Genomic DNA, 18,816 nt, shown 5'->3' on the forward strand with positions numbered 1-18,816 from the left:
AGAGAGAGAGAGAGAGAGAGAGAGAGAGAGAGAGAGAGAGAGAGAGAGAAGATGGATGGAGACAGGGAGAGGGAGCAGAGAGAGAAGAGGGAGAAGGAAAGAGGGAGGAGAAAGGGGGAGAGAAAGGAGGGAGAGAGAGAGAGGGAGGGAGTCTCTCCAACCTTCCTGATTCCCAAACCCCTTGACTAGGCTATTGCTTTTTCAGTCCCTTTGCCCGGAAGTATGAGATGGGCACATCAGGAGTGGGTCCGAGTATGAGTACTGCTGCTTCTGGGAGCGTGTTGTGAGGGGTTGGGGTGGGGGAGCTTCCACGACAGGAATAGCCTCCCTCCCCTCACACCAGGTGACCTCAGTTGTGGCTTCGCTTCTTGATGCCACATGTTCTGAGGTCCCAGGGATGGGCGTCCATTAGGAACCCAGGGTTCAAGGAATGGGCTAGAAGGTCCAAGGCAGAGTGGTTCAGCTGAAGGAGGGCTGGATTTGGCAAGAGTTCCTGAGTTTAAGTCCCAGCTCTGCCTCTTGCCAGCTGTATGACTTTGGGCAAGTCACTTGCTCTCTAGGCCTCTGCTTCCTCACCTAATCACATCAAACAGTTAGACTACATGCCCCATAAGGACCCTTCCAGCTCTATGGCCCCCTGTTCCTTCTGAAATCACTAGGATGCCAGCCTGCGACCATTGGGCCGAAATCCCCAGGTAGAGCTCAATCCGATTCAGGCTGGGAGCTGGGGTGGGTTCAGGGGGAGGCTGGGGGCTTGGTGGTGTCTGGTTGGGGGCCATACCTCAATTCCCCCTTGGGCTGACACCCTGCGCTCTCTATCTCTGGGCCCTGCTCCATTCAAGTGGCTTCAGACTCAGACCCAGGACCAGGGGCAGGCCTGGGAGCCTCACTCCCCTGTCTATTCCCACCCAGTCCTGCCCAAGGAACCTCAAGCTTTGTGTGCGATGAGGCTGGCAGCGGGGAGAGGGTTCTGCTCTCCATGCTTGGTGCTGGGACTGAAACATCCCTATAACAAAACACCCTGCAAATTCTACAGCCAGGTGGTGTAGGGGAAAGAGTACAGGACTTGGGAGTCAGGAACATGAGTTCAAATCCTGCCTTAGACATCTGCTAGCTGCGTGACTCTGGACAAGTCCCTTAGCCTCTGTCTTTCTCATCTGTAAAATGGGAATAAGAATAGCATCTGCCTCCTAGGGTTGTTGTATTAAATGAGTTAATATGTGTAAAGTGCTTTACAAAACTCTAAGTTCTGGGGGCAGCTGGGTGGCTCAGTGGATGGAGAGCCAGGCTAAGAGATGGGAGGTCCTGGGTTCAAATCTGGCCTTAGACACTTTCTAGCTACATGACCCTGGGCAAGTCACTTGACCCCCATTGCCTAGCCCTGACGGCTCTTCTGCCTTGGAGCCAATGCATAGGACTGATTTTAAGGCAGAAGGTGAGGGTTTAAAAGAAGACAAACTTCTAAGTGCTATAGCAATGCTAGCGATGCCGATGAGTATAACTGATATTGCCCTGTTGTGGGTCCAGGTGAGGGGTCAGAATGCGAGCCCGGAGGGGAAGGCCTTGGCTACAAAGAACAATAGCCCACGTCTCCAAAGTGCTTCACTCACACTAGCTCATTTTTCCTCCTGGCCATTCTATCTCGCCCATTTTACAGAGAGGGCAACTGAGGCTCAAAATGTTAAGTGGCGTGGCCAGGCTCGTGCAGCTAGGGGGTGTCTGAGGGAGGATTCGCTCTCAGCTCTTCCTTCTTACACCCGGTGACCCAGGCTCTGTTCATTCCTTTTCTCCTAGGCCCCAGGGACTAGGCACGGACATGCTGTGTCTCCTGATGGCCCTCGGCTTGAGGGGCTTTAGCCCAGGGCAGAATGGCAAAGTCCAAGGTTTCGAGGGGCAGCAGCTACTAGGGAGGGGTGGGAGGACCGACCCTGGAACGAACCTTACATCTCCATTTTACAGAGAGGGCCACGGAGGCCCTGGATGGGCCTGAGCCCCTCGGCCTCTCCGGCCAGACTCCCTCCTGACTCTGGGATGGAGGGGAGGTGTGGGGCGGGAGGAAGCGGGCAGTGCGAAGGGGCCGCTGGCCTCTGGGCCGGCTCCTGGCAGCTCAGAGGTTTAAGGCTCAGGAATGAAAGTCCCCTAGGAATGCTGGCCAGACGGACAGATGCCTGGCATGACCACTCCCTCGCACACAGGCATGGGGAGGGGGGAGACCCGAGCCCATCGGGAGAAGGGGCACCTCCCAGAAAGAAAGGGAAGGCCGAGTGGCAGCTGCCCAGCCCCAGCCGTGAGCGCCCTGGGCTTCCTCCGTCCTGGGTGCCCCTCAGCCCCTAGCCTGCCTGCAGAGTTGGGGAAGGCTCATTCCCACGGGGAGGAAGGCTGGGGAGAGAAAGGAAGGAAAAGCGGGCGTCATTTGGCCATACTCTGTCCTCCAGCTGGGAGGTGAGCCGTCTGGGACGATGGTTAGCACAGGCCAGGCCAAGAGGAAGCCCAGGACGCCGGGGTTCCTTACTCCCCTGTACAGGCTGGAACATCCCCCTTTTTTGGCTCTTTTACACCCAGTCTCCTCCGATAACAGAGCCAAGATTTGAAAAAAAGATAGAAAAAAAGAAGCCCTGGCCTTCATGGCCAAGCCCAATGGGTTGTTCATTTGGGGAGTTTTCCGCCCACTGTGTGCATGTAAAAATGGGCTCGCACTTAGAGTGGCAAACAGCACACAAACATACGTGGCCTTGGGCACACACAGGTCCTAAAATGGTCTTTCTCGGGACGGCGGAGCCCATGGATCCAGGAAATGACCCAGCTGCATCCTTGGCCCTCACCAAATCCAAGTCAAGTGGCCTCCTGGAGTCAGGGCTATATTTTCTGGCCCAGTGACCTCTGGAAGTCTCCGGAGGCATGAGGAGTTCTGGGAAGGCCTGGCTGGTCCTCAGAATAAAAAGACACAGGTGGGGGGGCAGGGAAGGTGCACCTGGGGGTGGTTGGGGGAGGCAGGGGAGAGAGAATCAATCCTGCCCCAAACTTAGGAGAAAGAGCGCTCTCCACCTCGAGAGAAAGAACTGTGGGAGTAGAATTCCAGAAGAAAATGTGACTTCTCACTTGTTTGTATGGGTTTGTGATTTGAGGTTTGGGTTTTAAAGGATTGCTCTTTTACAAAAATGAATAATATGGAAATGGGTTTCAGTGGGAATAGATAGATAGATAGATAGATAGATAGATAGATAGATAGATATAACCCAGTGGAATTGCTTGTCAGCTCCAGAGAGGGGAGGGATAAGAGAAGGGAGATAACACGAATCATGTAACTGTGGAAAACATTTTTTAAATAAAAAATTTAATCGAAAAAATAATAAAATAAAAAATCCTGCCCCAACTCCAACACTGAGGTCAGGAAGGAATGGACAGAGAGCAGAGATGTCTAATCCCTGGGTCCAAGGCAGGCAGGGTTTGAGAGTACAGCAGTGAGGCGAGGGTGGGGGTGCCAAGAGGGCCCCCGGAGAATCAGAGGATCTCAGAGCTAGAAGGCACCTTAGGGGTCACCCTTTCCTAGAGGATGACTGAGTCCTGGAGGGTCACCTAGCATTAGGCTCATCTGAGGATCTCGGAGCGTAGAGAATCCCTGCCCTGGTCCCCAGGCCCTTCCAAGGGAAAGGAACAGAGTGAGGATGGGTTCCTCAGAATGGACAGAGCCCAAATCTTGCAAGGTGGGAAATGCCTGAGGATCCACTCCCTGCCTCGCTCTCCCCACCAGGACCCCAAGTCCAGGCCCTCGCAGTCCCTTCGGGCAGCTCAGATCTGCTTGGTTCCTGCCCCTCCTAACATTCCAGCTTGGGCTGGGGGTGGGGGAAAGAGGAGAAGACGAGAAAAGTCTGGGGACACAATGGCCATCTTCAAGGATGCTGAAGGGCCTCCCACAGAGGAGAGCGTAGCCTTGTTCTTGGCTCCTCCAGGGCAGATCTGGGGCCCACCGAGGCGGAGGGGGGCTGAATTTCCTTCAGTGAAACGGTCCAGGAGGGCATTAGACTGACTCAGTGGTCGGGGTTGGGTGCCCACGTCTCAGGGCCCTGTAGAGGGGCTTCCTGCTCAGCTGGGGAGGGGGTGGGATTCAGAGGCCTCTGAGTTCCTGACAGCCCTCGGATTCCTGGGCATAGAACGAAGGGCCAGACCCTTAGGAGGCGACGTGGTAATAATGATAATGAATAGCAAAACTCATGAAAACTGGCATCCCAAGAGTGCTTTAAAGTTTGCAAAGCAGATTTAGGGGCCTCGGGTGCCCTCTAGGCCAACCTTCTCACTTTGTAGATGAGGAAACTAAGGAAATGAGAAGTTAAAGGACGTGGCCAAGATCCAATGGGTAGTGGGGGATAGAGGCAAGATTTGAACCCAGCTCCTTTGGTGCCCAATGGCTCATGCCACTCTAGGGCACCCATATGACTTCTTTTGTTCCTCACAACAACCCTTTGAGGCAGGGCCTGCAAGATTTGCCAGCTCACACCCTGACCCCCCCCACTCTCTTCCCCTCTTTCTCGGGGCACCCAGGCTGCTGAATGAGAGTGACAAGAGACCCTTCATCGAGGAGGCCGAGCGCCTAAGGATGCAACACAAGAAGGACCATCCTGACTACAAGTACCAGCCGCGGCGCAGGAAAAATGGGAAGGCAGCCTCCGGCGAGGGGGAGGCTCCTGGTGAGGGGGAACCTGGAGGGGCGGCCGCCATCCAGGCCCACTACAAGAATGCCCACCTGGACCACAGGCACCCCGGCGAGGGCTCCCCCATGTCTGACGGGAACCCTGAGCATTCCTCAGGTGAGAACTGGCCAGGAGGGCGGGCGATGGGCTCCGTGGGCTGGCACGGCGAGGGCCAGGGAAGGAAGGGAGGCCGAGGTGGGAACTCAGGCTGGGAGAATGAGAGTGAGGGCCCAGGAGCTGAAGGACGTGGCCCAAACGGGCCTTCCCCAGGGGGTTGGAGGAGGAACGAGCAGGGTCCTGAGTTCTCCGGGATCCGGCCCTGAGCTGACTCCCTGAGGGGTGTCAAGCTCTTTAGGTAGACCAGGGAGCTGGAAGAAGGGGTCAGGGGTGGCCTACGATCCATCCATTAGGAGTGTTCAGGAGAGCCAGAGGCATGGAGGGACCCAAGATGGGGCCATCCATCTGCCAGAAGGCTTAGTGAACTGGAGATTTGATAGGACAATCCGCACCCCCCCCACCCCCTTAGGGAGGGCAGGGCAGGAAGACCCTGGGGGTCCCAAGGCCCGATTAGGGAGACACGGGCCCTCTGACAAGGAAGCCCTGCCCTGGCCCAGGCCACCGCTCCCTTCTGGTGTCGGTCTCTTGGGTACCACAAAGGAGACACCAGCAAAGGCTGGCTCCTCTGGAGGCTCCCCAGGAATCTAGGACAAAGGGAGACCCACAAGCCTGTCCCTAGAAGACTCCCAGAAAGTGGGGGCGCATGCCCGCCCTGAGGGAGCCCCAGAGGGTTCCCAGTCCCCCAGGAGAGGCCTTGCTGCGGCCCTGGGGGAGAAGGCAATCCAACAGAAGAGGCACGGGGCGCTCCTCACCCGTTCCCATGACCCGCTGATGGGGTCCCCTCGGGGCACAGAATTGAGAGCTGCCGTCCTTGGGGACTACTTAGTCCAACCCATTTTACAGATAAAACTGATTCCCAAAGAGAGGAAGCGATGGTAGCAGAAGAGAGGCAGGATGGCAAACTCCGAATCGAGGCCCTCTTCTTACAGCCCGCATCCTCCCTTATAAGGGCCCAGGCGGCTTCTCCGAAGCCAGGCCGACAACCTCCCTCCTGGGAATTTTTTTAAATTTACCTTCTGTCTTAGTATTGATATTAAGTATTGGTTCCAGGGCAGAAGAGAGGTAAGAGCTGGACCACTGGGGTAAGTGACTTGCCCACAGTCACACAGCTGGGAAGTGTCTGAGGTCAGATTTGAACCCAGGACCCCCTGTCTCTGGGCCTGGCTCTCCATCCACTGAGCCACCCAGCTGTGCTTCTACTGCCAATGAAGAGAGGTGGGCCCAGAGGCTTAGCCAAAAACAAGGTTACGCTGGCAAAAGGCGAGACCGGGTTCGAGGACAGAATACTCAGCCAGCGTTCCTTATTCCCAGCCTGGGCTAGTTCCTGAGAGGCACCCCCTCCCCTCACCCCCAGTCTCTCAGCCCAACACCCGAGAAACTTCAGGAGACAGTCGATGGGACTGTCCTAGGCCCCTAGGAAGAAGGGAGCGCTTGGGAGCTCCGCAGGCTTCCTGGAGGAGGCTGGGCTTGCAGGGCTGGAGGGACTAAGAGAAAGGGAGAAAAGGGAAACATTTGGGCAAAGGTTCCGAATGACCAAGAGGGAGCCTGGAGGGAGCAGAGCCACCTACATGGAGGGAGAGTCTGTAAAGGAGAAGAAAACCTGAGAATCTGGCATTCTCAAGTGGAGAGCCTTGAATGTCTGAGGAACATCAAGAATCTTGGGCGGGGGGGAGGTATTGAGAGCCAGGCCTAGAGATGGGAGGTCCTGGGTCCAAGTGTCACCTCAGACACTTCCTAGCTGGGTGACCCTGGGCAAGTCACTTAACCCCCACTGCCCAGCCCTGATGGCTCTTCTGCCTTGGAACCAATACACAGTATTGATTCTAAGATGGAAGGGAAGAGGTTAAAATTTTTAAAAAAGAATCTGGGGTGGAGGGTGAAAGCTAAGTAGCACAGTGGATAGTATGCTAGGCCCAGGGTCCAGAGAACTTGGGTTCAAATGTGGACTCAGATACTTCCCAGCTATGTGACCCTGGGCAAGTCACTTGACCCAATTGCCTCACCTTACTGCTAGGGTTTAAAAAAAAAAAAAAAAAAGAACCAACGGGAGAATTCAGTGAGCATTTATTAGCCATTTCCTCTGTGCAGGGCTCTTTGTTCCCTATTAGGGACCCAAAAGTGGGGGGAAATAAAAAAGCCCTGTACTGCCTGCCCCCAGGGAGCCTCCACTCCACTTGGGGATGGGGCCTGGGAGAAGAAATGGGTCATGCCAGGCGGGGCGGGCTCAGAGGATAGGACAGACCCCGGCTGCAGGAAGGAGCCCCCCCTTTCTCCAGCAGGGAGCCACCCGGGCTCAGTTTCTTCTGACTGTTTCTGACTTTCTGGCCAGGCAGGCTGGAGGGGCTTCAAGGGCTCTCCTTCCAGAAGGGTTCTGTTTGACAAGGACGCACGTGGCGCTCATAGGAGAGTGCCTGGTTAAATGTTTAACAATCGGCTCTGGGAGGAAAACATCCTAGAGCCCACACTTAAGCTTAGTCTACATAATGACATTTTCTCCATCGCTTTCTGAAGTCTAGACTAGGGACAAAACCAGAAATGGAGCCCTGACTCAGGGGATCTGCGGATTTCCAAAGCTCCCTTTGAACATTTAACGATCAGCTTGAAATTCAAAATGACTTCTGGGCCAATCACTTCGCCCCCAGGGCCTAGCCCTGACCAATCCCTGTATTGATTCTAAGACAGAAGGGAAGGGTTTAAAAAAATGGACTCCTGCACACTCCTGGTGAGGACCCCAAATCTAGAGCTAGAAGGAACCTCTGGGGCGAGTTAGGTCCAGCTCTCTCCTTTTACAGACCAATCAGCAAACACTTATTGGGCAACTACTGTGTACGAGCTCTCAGCTAGGAGCAGGAGGGGCTTAGAATGGTTCCTGCAGCCAAGGAAGCACTGCTTATCGTTCAGGTGGGGAAACTGAGGCCCGGAGGGAGCAGGATTAGAACTTCATGTGCCCTGTTGGACAGGGTGTGAATCCCAGCCCAGCCATTGACTAGGGGACTTGGGACAAGGCATCGGGCCTCAGTTTCTCCATCTGTAAGATGAGGGGGCTGGATCAGAGAGCCCCCCCCGAGGTCCCTCCCCCTCTACATGCATGACCCCAGGACCGCCACAGGTCTGACCCCCTCCTTGTGCTAGGAGAGGCGGGCCGGGAGAAGGGGCTTCTGGGGATGGGTACAGGAAGGGAAACGGAGGCCCCCAGGAGCGTGCCTTTCCTGGTCCCCAGAAGCGCCTCGCACCTCCTCTTCCAGGGCAGAAATGTGAGCGCTCCAAGACAAAGCAAGGCAGAAAAAAGCTGAGCGCTGGGTCCTAAGGCCCAGAGAGGGGGAGCAGAAAGAGCCCGGGGCTCCGGGCGGGATTGCTTTGGGCCCTTGTCTGGGTCATGCCCCACTCTCTGAGACCCCATTTGGGGTTTTCTTGGCAGAGATGCTGGCCTGGTTTGCCACGTCCTTTTTGCACATGAGGAAACTGAGGCAAATGGAATAAAGAGACTTGCCCAGGGTCTTGCACCAGGGTCTGGCCGGTGTCTGAGGCCAGATTGGAACCCAGGTCCTCAGCCTCTATTCATGGCGCTTTCTAGCTGACCAGAGAAATGCTTATTGCTTCGCATATGTAGGTCTTCGGCCTCCCAAAGGGAAAGCACAGGAGACAAGGCTGGTTTGGGGCTTTAGTCCCACAGGCGGGGGGGGAGCCACTGAAGGCTTGTGAGTCAAGAAGGGGTAGGATCAGAGCAGGGCCTCAGGAAGATTCCCCACGCCTGGAAGGATGGAGAGGACGAGGGAGAGACTAGAGGCAGGGAGGCCCATTGGGAGGCCATTACCATGGTTGAGGCCGGGATGTTAAGGGATTTTTTAAAAATCTTTCCATCTAAAAATCAATCCTGTGTATCGGTTCAAGGCAGAAGAGCAGTAAGGACTAGGAAGGGGGGGTGAAGTGACTCGCCCAGGGTCACACAGCTAGAAAGTGTCTCAGGTCAGATTTGAACCCAGGACCTCTAGGCTGGGCTCTCTCTGCAGCCAGCTGCCCCGTGTTAAGTGATTTTGATGTCAAACTGAGGAGTTGGCCTTCCCTGCAAGCCGTGTGACTCCGTGTTCCTGTTTGCTCTCTTGTTCCTCTGCCCCCCGCCCCTAGGCCAGAGCCACGGCCCCCCCACCCCTCCGACCACCCCAAAGACAGAGCTGCAGTCGGGCAAGGGCGACTCCAAGCGGGACGGGCGCTCGCTGGGGGAGAGTGGGAAGCCCCACATCGACTTCGGCACCATGGACATTGGTGAGATCAGCCACGAGGTGATGTCCAACATGGAGACCTTCGACGTGGCCGAGTTTGACCAGTACCTGCCCCCCAACGGACACGCCGGCCACCCCGGGCACGTGGGGGGGTACGCCACGGCCGGCTACGGGCTGGGCAGCGCCCTGGCGGTGGCCAGCGGACACTCGGCCTGGATCTCCAAGCCGCCCGGCGTGGCCCTGCCCGCCGCCTCGCCGCCGGGCGTCGACGCCAAGGCCCAGGTGAAGACGGAGGCCTCGGGCCCCCCGGGCCCGCCCCACTATGCTGACCAGCCGTCCACCTCCCAGATCGCTTACACGTCCCTCAGCCTGCCCCACTACGGCTCCGCTTTCCCTTCTATCTCTCGCCCGCAGTTCGACTACTCCGACCACCAGCCCTCGGGACCCTACTATGGCCACTCGGGCCAGGCCTCGGGCCTCTACTCGGCCTTCTCCTACATGGGGCCCTCTCAGCGGCCGCTCTACACCGCCATCTCTGACCCCAGCCCCTCGGGGCCTCAGTCCCACAGCCCCACGCACTGGGAGCAGCCCGTGTACACAACGCTCTCCAGACCCTAGAGGGGTGCTGGGAGCCCTCTTGGAGGCCTTCGGGAGGCTGCCCCTCCTCCTCAGCCCCCTACCCTCTCTGCCACGGGCCACAGAACTGGTAGGGGTTGTGGAGGCCCAGCCTCCTTCCTTCTGCCTCCCTCTTACCTCCACCACGGTCCCCCCGCGCCTCCCCTGGCCTCCGCGGGGCCTCGTCCGTCCAGGACCTCAGTGGGATACTCTCGTGCTGGCCCGGAATGGCTGAGGGCGGGCCCTAGAGGCCACTCCCTTTGAGGCAGGCCTTCTTCCCTCCCCGGAGCCTACGGACTTTGCTTATTTCCACTGGACAGGGAGGACGTCCGTCCAGGGTCCCAACACGGCCTTGCGGTAGCAGCCCAATACTCAGGGCTGGCCAGAGACCTGAGAAACTGACCACACCGGCCGAGACGACTGTGGGGGAGGCAGAGACCCTCTGAGGGCCGTGTGGGTCAGCCACGAGGGGCAAAGGATGGAGGGCCGGTGCCTCGAGGCCTCCCTCTCCCCACCAAATGGCCGATGGGGCCCTCCTGGGAGAGATTCCGTCCCCTCCCCGCCTAGCCACGCAAGGACCAGAGACTCCCGTCCTCCTTCCTTCCACCGTCTTTGTTAAATGAACTGGAGGCTGCGCCCCAAGCAGCGATGGGGAAAGTGGCTGGCGGGGAGGTGGGGGGACAATGAATGAAGGGGGTGCTCACCGGTCATTCCTGTCCCTCCCCCGACGCCTGCCCAACCAGCTGCCCATCCCATGTCCCCCTTCTCTTCCCCTCTTCCCTGACCACGTCCCAGGCCCCTGGACTCCCAGAGTGGAGAGCTCACGCCTACCTCCCGCCACAGCTTAGCTCCCCATCCCAGGAGAAGGCAACGAGCTCTGTGGCCCAGCAGCCAGGACCTCCCTAAGACACCAAAATATCGATATGTACATCCTCTTCCCCTCTGCCACTGGCCCTCTCCAGCCCCCAAAGCCCACCCCCATCCCTGGTGTTTGAATAAAATATGTAGCTGCGTCTGCCCCTCATCCCCGGCCCCAGCCCCACCGTCCACGTATAACACATTATTGCCCCTTCCCCCTATTTATCTCAGTAGCCCCCTGCCCGTCCCCCTGCCTAGCCCCTATTAACTCTGCATTAAGCAATCCAGAATAATAAAATTAAAGGTTTCAGTTACTGGCCTCCCGGCCCCGCCTTGCTCTGTCTCTCGGGAATTGGGTGGGAAGACACACAGCCCTTAGATCATAGACCCACCGAATGGCAGAGACAGAGGGAGCCTCTGAGGTTCCTCCCAAGGGATCTGGGGAAACAAGTGGCCATCATCACAGGGGGATACCAAGGAAGGACAACTGTCCCCCGATGGCGTGGGATGGCGAAGTGACCGGTGAACCATCCTCCTAAGGGAGGGCCAAGCACACACTCTCACACCCCCGGCTAGGGGGGAGGTCAGACGGACGTCTTGGTGGCTCTCTTCAGGGGCTATTCCAGGGTCTACACTCCACCTGGCCCCTACGTGCCCTCCTCTCCTCCCTGTCCTTTATATCGCCTCAGAGCTGGAAGACAAAAGCCCATGCTCCTCCTTCCAAGCCAGGAGAGGTGACCGAGGGGCAGCTGGCCGGGGGAAGGGCTTCCCAGGCCCGGAGGCAGGAAGGCCCCCAAGAATCCAGGCAGGTGAGGGGCATGAGGTTAAAAGCATCCGGAAGTCTCTGAGTCTATTCACCAAGCCTGGAAGAAAGAGTTTGGCGGATGGCTCCTTGGAAACCCAGCACCTAGCTGCCCTGGATGAACTCAAGCCACCTGGCCCGGATGAAAAAGATCCTCAGGTCAGGAAAAAAACAGAGGCTGGGATGGCCCAGCCATTGTCTGTGCTATTAGAAGGATAATGGGAAATGGGAGAGCTAGCCCAAGGCTGGAGGAGGACAAATGGCCCAGTTCAGAAACGGACTCCTATGTCCATCTATGCCTAGATGCATTTGAGCTGAAATCTAGAGCTGTGAGGAGCTTGGGAATCCCTCACCCATCAGGAAAATGAGGCTGGGAGAAATGAAGGGACTTGCTTAGGTACATACAGTTAGTAAAGTGCTGAAGTGGGATTCAAACCCGGGTCTTCCTGACTCCGTTGCCTTTCTATAACTGGTTTAGAGGGCAATCTGACATTTCATGGGCAGACTCCAAGGTAGAAGAGATGGTCCAGGGCCTGGCACATAGCAGATGCTCTATAAATGCTGGTGACTATCCTCTGGTCCAACCTCCTAACCATGCAGGAATTCCCTTGACTATAATCCTGAGCGGTGCTTATTTAACTAGAGTGCCTCCAGTGACGGGGATCTCACTCCTGTAAGAGTCCAAATTAAAGCATGAGGCTGCTGGTAGCTTTAATAACTTTATTACAGCAAAATAGTCAGAGTCAAGAGAGGGAAAGGTAGGAAAGAGGCAGAGAGCTGCTTAGCTTACTACTCTGTGGGCCGCCATGATGGATAGCTGCCTAGCTGCCCTGGGACATCTATTTATTCAGACCAAGCTGAAATCTGCATCCAAGTCCCCCACCCCATGCCGCTGCCCCTAGTTCTGATTTTTGGGGCCAACCAGGGTTCACTCAATCCCTCTTTTCCAAGACATTCCTTCAAATACTGGAAAGCAATGACTATGGCCCCCCAAGTTCTCTTTTCCAGGTCGAGGGTCCCAACCCGTTCAGTCACGTTTTGGGGCAGCGACAGATGGATGGCCTGAGTTTTGCTCTGGGGTACACAAAATATTGAGAGAATCAGAGGAAGGCCTTGGATATATGAGTTTATGGGAAAGCACTGAAAAGAATCTCTCAGGACAAAAAAGCCCGGAAGAGGATGGGATTTGGAGCGACGTGGACTGGTCAGAGGTGGGGCCACAGATAAGACAAGGATGAACCCAGGTGGAACGATGACAGTATGGTGTGGTGGACTGAGTAATGGATTAGGGGTCAGGAAATCCTGGGTTCAAGTCCCAGCTAAACCACTGACTGGCTGTGTGACTAACAAAATAATCCCTACCCTCAAGGAGCTTACATTCTATTGAAGGAAACAATACTAATACAGGTAAGAAAATAGAAATCTTTACAAAGTGAATTTGAAGTGCTTTGGAGGCCCTAGAAGATGGCAGGAGGAGAGGGGCAGGAAAGGCTTCGTGTGACCCCAAGTCACTTCTCTAGGCTTTACCTTCCTGAGAACTCTATAAAATGGGGCTAATAATGGCCTGTTCTACCCACCTCTGAGGGCTGCTATGAGGTAATACCATCGAAAATAGCAAAGAACAAGATAAATATGAGCTAACATCATCATCATCGTCATCATCATCATCATCATCATCATTATTATTATTATTATTAAGCCTATCAACTAAAATTGTTTTCCACACAAGCCACATCTGGGCCATGTCACCCCGTCCTCTACTCGTGTTGCTGACTTTTTGAACCAAACTACAAGACTTGACATTTCTTCCTGTTAAATTGCCATTGGGCGAAAGCAAACAGATTTTTCCAAGGCAACAAGCATTTATTAAACTCCACGCAAAGCCTTTTGGGATCCCGAGGCTGCAGTTTAATGTCTCAGCTAACCCTCCTCCGCTCCTCCAGTCTTGGGTCATCAGGACACTCAATAAATATGTGGGAATTTGGTGCAACTGCTCTGGAAAACAATCTGGAATTATACAAGACCGAGGACTAAATTAGTCATGCCCTTCGACCCCACTACTGGACCACAGGCCAAGGAGATTGCTGACTGTGTGTAAAGACCCACGGGTACAAAAATGTTTCTATCAGCATTATTTGTGACTATAAAAATTAAATGTATCTGGGGGCAGCTAGGTGGCTCAGAGGATTGAGAGCCAGGCTCGGAGATTGGGAAGTCTTGGGTTCAAATCACTTCCTAGCAGTGTGACCCTGGGCAAGTCACTTAACCCCCATTTCCCAGCCCGTATCTCTCTTCTGCCTTGGAACCAATATACAGTATTGATTCTCAGCTTTGGTAAGGGTTTAAAATAAATTTTTTAATATATCCAAAGACTGGGGAAGGGGTATATTATAGCATGTGAATATAATGGAATATTACTTTGCCAGAAGGAATGATGACCATGAAGAATCCCAGCCTCAGACACACAGTAGCTAAGCTAGAAGACTTGGATGAACTAATACACGGGGAAGGCTGGGAACTTTTTAACAGCTTACACAAGGGTAGGAATGAATGAAGCATTAAGTGCTTATTAGATACAAAGCTGGGGACATGAACAGAACAGACAGGGAGTCCCTGCCCTCAAAGAGCTCACATTGTAATGAGGGAGACAACATGGAGGGAAGGTTTCAGCTGCCAGTTGGATGGAAGGATCCGGGGTCCTTAAGGGGCAGCTGCCAAACAAATGGTCAGCTTCATCTTTCCTGTCGTCACCTCCAGTAAAATCATGTCCATCTCCAAATCATTTAATGATGATGTCAACTTTGAGACAAAATTCTGAATTCCATAGTACCGACGCTAGTTGTGTGACCCTGGGCAAGTCACTTTACTCTGTTTGCCTCAGTTTCCTCATCTGTAAAATGAGCCAGACAAGCAAATGGCAAACCACCCCAGTATCTTTGTCAAGAAAATCCCAGATGGGGTCCCAAAGAGTCAAATACAACTGAAACAACTGAACAACCCAGTCCCGGACTCCAAATTAAAGGACGCGTCCTTCCTTGCTTTTAACGACTGACAAAATGACCTTTTTCTGGAATTTATTTTGCAACTGGTTGTTTTAGGTGCAGTTTGGGAAGTATCTGTTACATTAAAACCCAGAAAATACCCATTTGATAAGCCAGCTTTCCAGCTGAGTCATTGGTGAAAAGTTCAAGGGCAAAGGATAATAGCTTGACTCCCCCTTCCACATGAAGATGCCGAGATGGCCACCCTCTCTCACTCGCTCCCAACCTTCTCTTCTCTGGGATAAAGCATCCCAACTGCTTCTCATAGCAAGAGCAATTCCCGTGGGCAGAACTCTCCAGTTTACAAGAGGCTTTCCTCATGAAAACCCCATGAGAGAAGCACTCCAAATAGTGCCACCTCCAGTTTACAGAGAGGGAAACTGAGGCCCAGACAGGTTAGTTAGCCTGACTGTCCAACTGAGACTCAAACCCAAGAAGGCCCAGTGTGTTCCTCCTCCCCTGTCCCATGCTGCCTTCTAGGGTAGATTCTTCCGACCCTGTTCTGGCATCCTAATCCCCCTACTCTGGATTTAATCCACTTGGCCAATGATGCAGGGGCCTAGGGGATGCTTCTGAAAAGGTGGCCCAATGGCTAGACCCCTTGAGTCAGGAAGACCTGAATAATTCAAATCCAGCCTCAGACACTAATAGCTGTGGGACCCTGGGAAAGTCACTTTCCTTCAAGCTGCCTCAGTTTCCTCAACAGTAAAATGGGAATAATAATAGCACCTCCTTCCCAGGGTTGTTGTAAAGAGCAAACGAGAGAATATTTGGAAAGTGCTTACTTAGCACAGTGTGTGGCAAATTCTTCTCTTTCTTCAGTCATTCCAATTGTGTCTGACTCTACATGACTCCCTCTAGGGTTTTCTTGACAAAGATACTGTGTCATTTCCTTCTTTGGATCATTTGACAGATGAGGAAACCAAGGCAAAGAGGGGCTAAGTCACTTGCCCATGGTCACCCAGCTAAAACGTGTCTGGGTCCAGATTTGAACCCAGACCTTCCTGACTCCAGGCCCAGAAGCCTTGCATGTGTTTAAGCACTTAATAAAAACTTGTTCTCTTCCTTCCTATTAAAGAGCTCATTTCAGGTTAGCATTGCTCCATAAATATTTAAAGCAGGAAGAACCTTAGGAATAACCGGGCTTAACCAACTTGTTTCTATCAACCAATAAGAAGTATTTATTAAGCACCTACTCTATGCCGGGCACTGTGCGAGGATCAGAGATACGAGAACAAAATTGAAACATTTTCTGCCTTTAAGGAGTGTGCGATCACCCAGGGGTAGCAATGCACACACAGAGAAGTCCGTGTAAACAAACAAGGTCATTTTGTGGGGAGGGGGACAGGCTACGGCTGCTTCGACTAGCTAGAGTCTTCCCACAATAGTCCAAAATACACCTCTTTTTTGGGGGGGCAGCAGCATGAACCCCATAAGATTCACCTGAATCAGATTAGCTTTTCTCTGGACACAGTCTCTTTTCTTGTCTTCTCCAGAAATTTTCCTCACCCCTCCTAGCACACCCCCTTTGGGCCATCCCTAGCATCTCCCTGTCTGTGACTTCCAATCAAATAGGAATGACTGGAGTGGGGAGGATCTGGTTTCAAATTTGCCCTTAGATACTTCCTAGCTGTGTGACCCTGGGCAAGTCATTTAATCTTGGTTGTCTAATCTTTGTCACTCATGTCTCAGAACTGACACTAAGAAAAGGGTTTTTTATTTTATTTTTTTTTAATTTTTTAATTTTTTTTTTAAATTTTTTAAACCCTTAACTTCTGTGTATTAACTTATAGGTGGAAGAGTGGTAAGGGTGGGCAATGGGGGTCAAGTGACTTGCCCAGGGTCACACAGCTGGGAAGTGTCTGAGGCCGGATCTGAACCTAGGACCTCCCGTCTCTAGGCCTGGCTCTCAATCCACTGAGCTACCCAGCTGCCCCCTATTTTATTTTTTAAAATTATGTACTTATTTAGAATATTTCTCCATGGTTACATGATTCATGATTTTTCTCACCCCTCTCCCCTCCCCAACTCCTGGAGCTGACAAGCAGTTCCACTAGGTTATTATATATGTATCATTGTTCAAAACCCATTTCCATGTTATTCCTATTTGCAAAAGAGTGATGATAAGGGTTTTAAAAAAAAGTGAGGGGCAACAGGATGGCTCAGTGAATTGAGAGCCAGACCTAGAGATGAGAGGTCCTGGGTTCAAATCTGGCCTCAGATGCTTCCTATCTGTGTGGCCCTGGGCAAGTCACTTAACCCCAATTGCCTAGCCCTTACCACTCTTCTGCCTTGGAACCAATTTATGGTATTGATTCTAAGATGGAAGGTGAGGGCCTAAAAATAAACAAGCAAATGAATAAATAAATAAGTGAGTGAGAGGTGGCTTGGCATGGATAGAATGATGAACTGGATATGAATCCCGCCACCTCTGATCATTCAACCGGACACAAGTCACTTTCAGTTTCCTCTGCCTCATTTTCCTCTTCTATAAAACAATAATAGCAACACCTGATCATAATAAACAGCTAGTAAAAAGAGGATCAAACTAATGAATACACATACAGGTGCTTTTTGAACCTTCAGCTGCTATAGGAAATACCAGAGACGACCATGATGATGAAGAACCTGCCACTGCCCTATAAAACCCCAGAGCAGAGACGAAGGCCCCAGGCGTTCCACATGTTGGCGAGGGAGTTTAGAACATGGCAGAAGCTGGGCCTGCCACGTCTGAGGGCAGCCTCTCCCCAGAACAGACCCGTCCCTTCCCTCCTGGCACGGCTCAAGAACCTCTGCAGCCAAGGCTCCCTTCCCTTCCCTTCCTGGAGACTGAGATCTGGACATCTCCTTCCACTTCTCCCATTTCCCCCAAGCTTTTGCCTCTGTGTGATTCATGAATTTAGACCTTGGCCTTCCCCTTAAGCAAATTAGACCTTGCCACCATAAAGAATTATTGCTTTATTAATTCCTGGCCTTTATGATACTTTGATGGAGCCCTCTCAAGTCTCCCTCCTGTTGGGCTGACCTGGGGCACTTCCTGTCTGCGCTACCACCCAATCCACATGGAAACCATCGTGTCTAGAGCCTTCTGTGCTAGAGATCAGGGATACAAGAACCAAAATGAAAAATGCTCATAGTGAAGCCATGCTGGCTCCTAATGATCACTGCTTTCTCCTTTAAGTGCCCGGAAACCATCAGTTCATGAATATAAACTGGAATTTTGCTGGCTGATCAGTATTAAACTTGCTCTTCTGGAATCCATCTTTTCCCCCTCTTGAAAATCATATTATTTGCCCATCCTGAGTGTTTTAGCATCTCTCTGGGTCTCCATTTTTGAAAAACAAAACAAAACAAAACACAAAAAATGGTTACTTTCTGTCTTAGAATCAATACTAAGTATCATTTCCAAGAGAAAAGCGCAGCAAGGGCTAGGCGACTGGGGTTAAGTGACTTGTCTGGGGTCACACCGCTAAGTATCTGAGGCCACTTTTGAACCCAGAACCTCTCAACTCGAGGCTTGGTTTTCTATCTAGCTGCCCCTCCAAGATTTCTTGATTACCAGCAATTGTATTTTCAGTCTTAAACATGATGTGACACTAACTTGCTTAACTTTTCTGGGAGAATATTTTCTAAGTCAATATGTTCTAAGTCCAAGGAGGGTTATTTGGGTGTTTGTTGGGAAGTGTCTACTCCGTAAGAACAGAATGTAGCCATTTAAACATTTTGTTTAAGTTTGCTAAAAGAAAAAAATGACTGACCAAGATTCTTGGATCCCATTTAACCTAAATTGCTTTCCATCCGGTGGGAGTGGGACGAGGGAGCCAAGGATGATGCTTGCCCATCCTTGGAGAGACTGGAGGTGGCTGAGGACACTAGTGGAAGAAGGGGAAATGGCTGGGACGGAGGGCGCCATGTAAAGACCAGCATCCCCAGGGATGAGGAGGCTGGAGAAGGGACTGCAGCTGGTTTCACAGAAGAGAGAAGGGCTGAGGGAGTTTCAGGTGAGAGAGCGAAGGCACCACAGAGGATGTGGAAGGATGAGCGTCAAGAGATCCCTCGTTTCTGACGGTCACCCGGGAAGGGACGAAACCGAAGCGGGGCCACCAGAGACAGTTGAGAGCAGGGAGGGCAGCAGAGCCCAGTCCAACTCTCCGCTGGCCCCCTGAGGGTTAACCTCCCCCCATCTTCTCCAACCATGCCCCCCCACCCCCACCTCCCTTTAATCACATCTGATACCGAGCAGCCCAGCAGGGAACAAAGAGGCCATTTAAAGAAATGGGGCCGAGAAAATGACCCCCGCACTCCGGGGCGGCGGCCCGGGATGCCTGCACAAAGGCGGCATTTCAGGACTGAAATTTCAGCGCCCGATGTGATTAAAGGATTCCATGAGCTTGGGGCGGGGGTGGAGGGTGGGTGATGGGGGGAAGGGCCACAAAGGCCACCGCTCAGCTCCACGGATTAACCCTCTCCCACCT

At 53.0% G+C, this 18,816-nt stretch overlaps 1 protein-coding gene across 1 annotated transcript; it reads left to right on the plus strand.

The window, feature by feature from the left end:
• The first annotated feature begins 3,880 nt into the window (after nt 1-3,880).
• SOX10 (SRY-box transcription factor 10) lies at nt 3,881-10,807 on the plus strand. The gene is made up of 3 exons (XM_044679116.1): nt 3,881-4,005; nt 4,540-4,805; nt 8,931-10,807. Exons 1-3 carry the CDS (start codon nt 3,881-3,883, stop codon nt 9,641-9,643), a joined length of 1,104 nt encoding a protein of 367 aa, XP_044535051.1. The 3' UTR covers nt 9,644-10,807.
• Nucleotides 10,808-18,816: the final 8,009 nt, after the last annotated feature.

Source organism: Gracilinanus agilis, chromosome 5 (genome assembly GCF_016433145.1).
Source record: "Gracilinanus agilis isolate LMUSP501 chromosome 5, AgileGrace, whole genome shotgun sequence".
NCBI classification, from domain to species: Eukaryota; Metazoa; Chordata; class Mammalia; order Didelphimorphia; family Didelphidae; genus Gracilinanus; species Gracilinanus agilis.

Bases quoted from the DNA above. Each gene is read 5' to 3' on its own strand.
- SOX10 (XM_044679116.1), top strand. From the start codon at position 3,881: ATGGCCATCTTCAAGGATGCTGAAGGGCCTCCCACAGAGGAGAGCGTA. The intron at 4,006-4,539 runs GTCCAGGAGGGC...CGGGGCACCCAG, and splicing joins GAATTTCCTTCAGTGAAACG to GCTGCTGAATGAGAGTGACA. The intron at 4,806-8,930 runs GTGAGAACTGGC...CCCCGCCCCTAG, and splicing joins GAACCCTGAGCATTCCTCAG to GCCAGAGCCACGGCCCCCCC.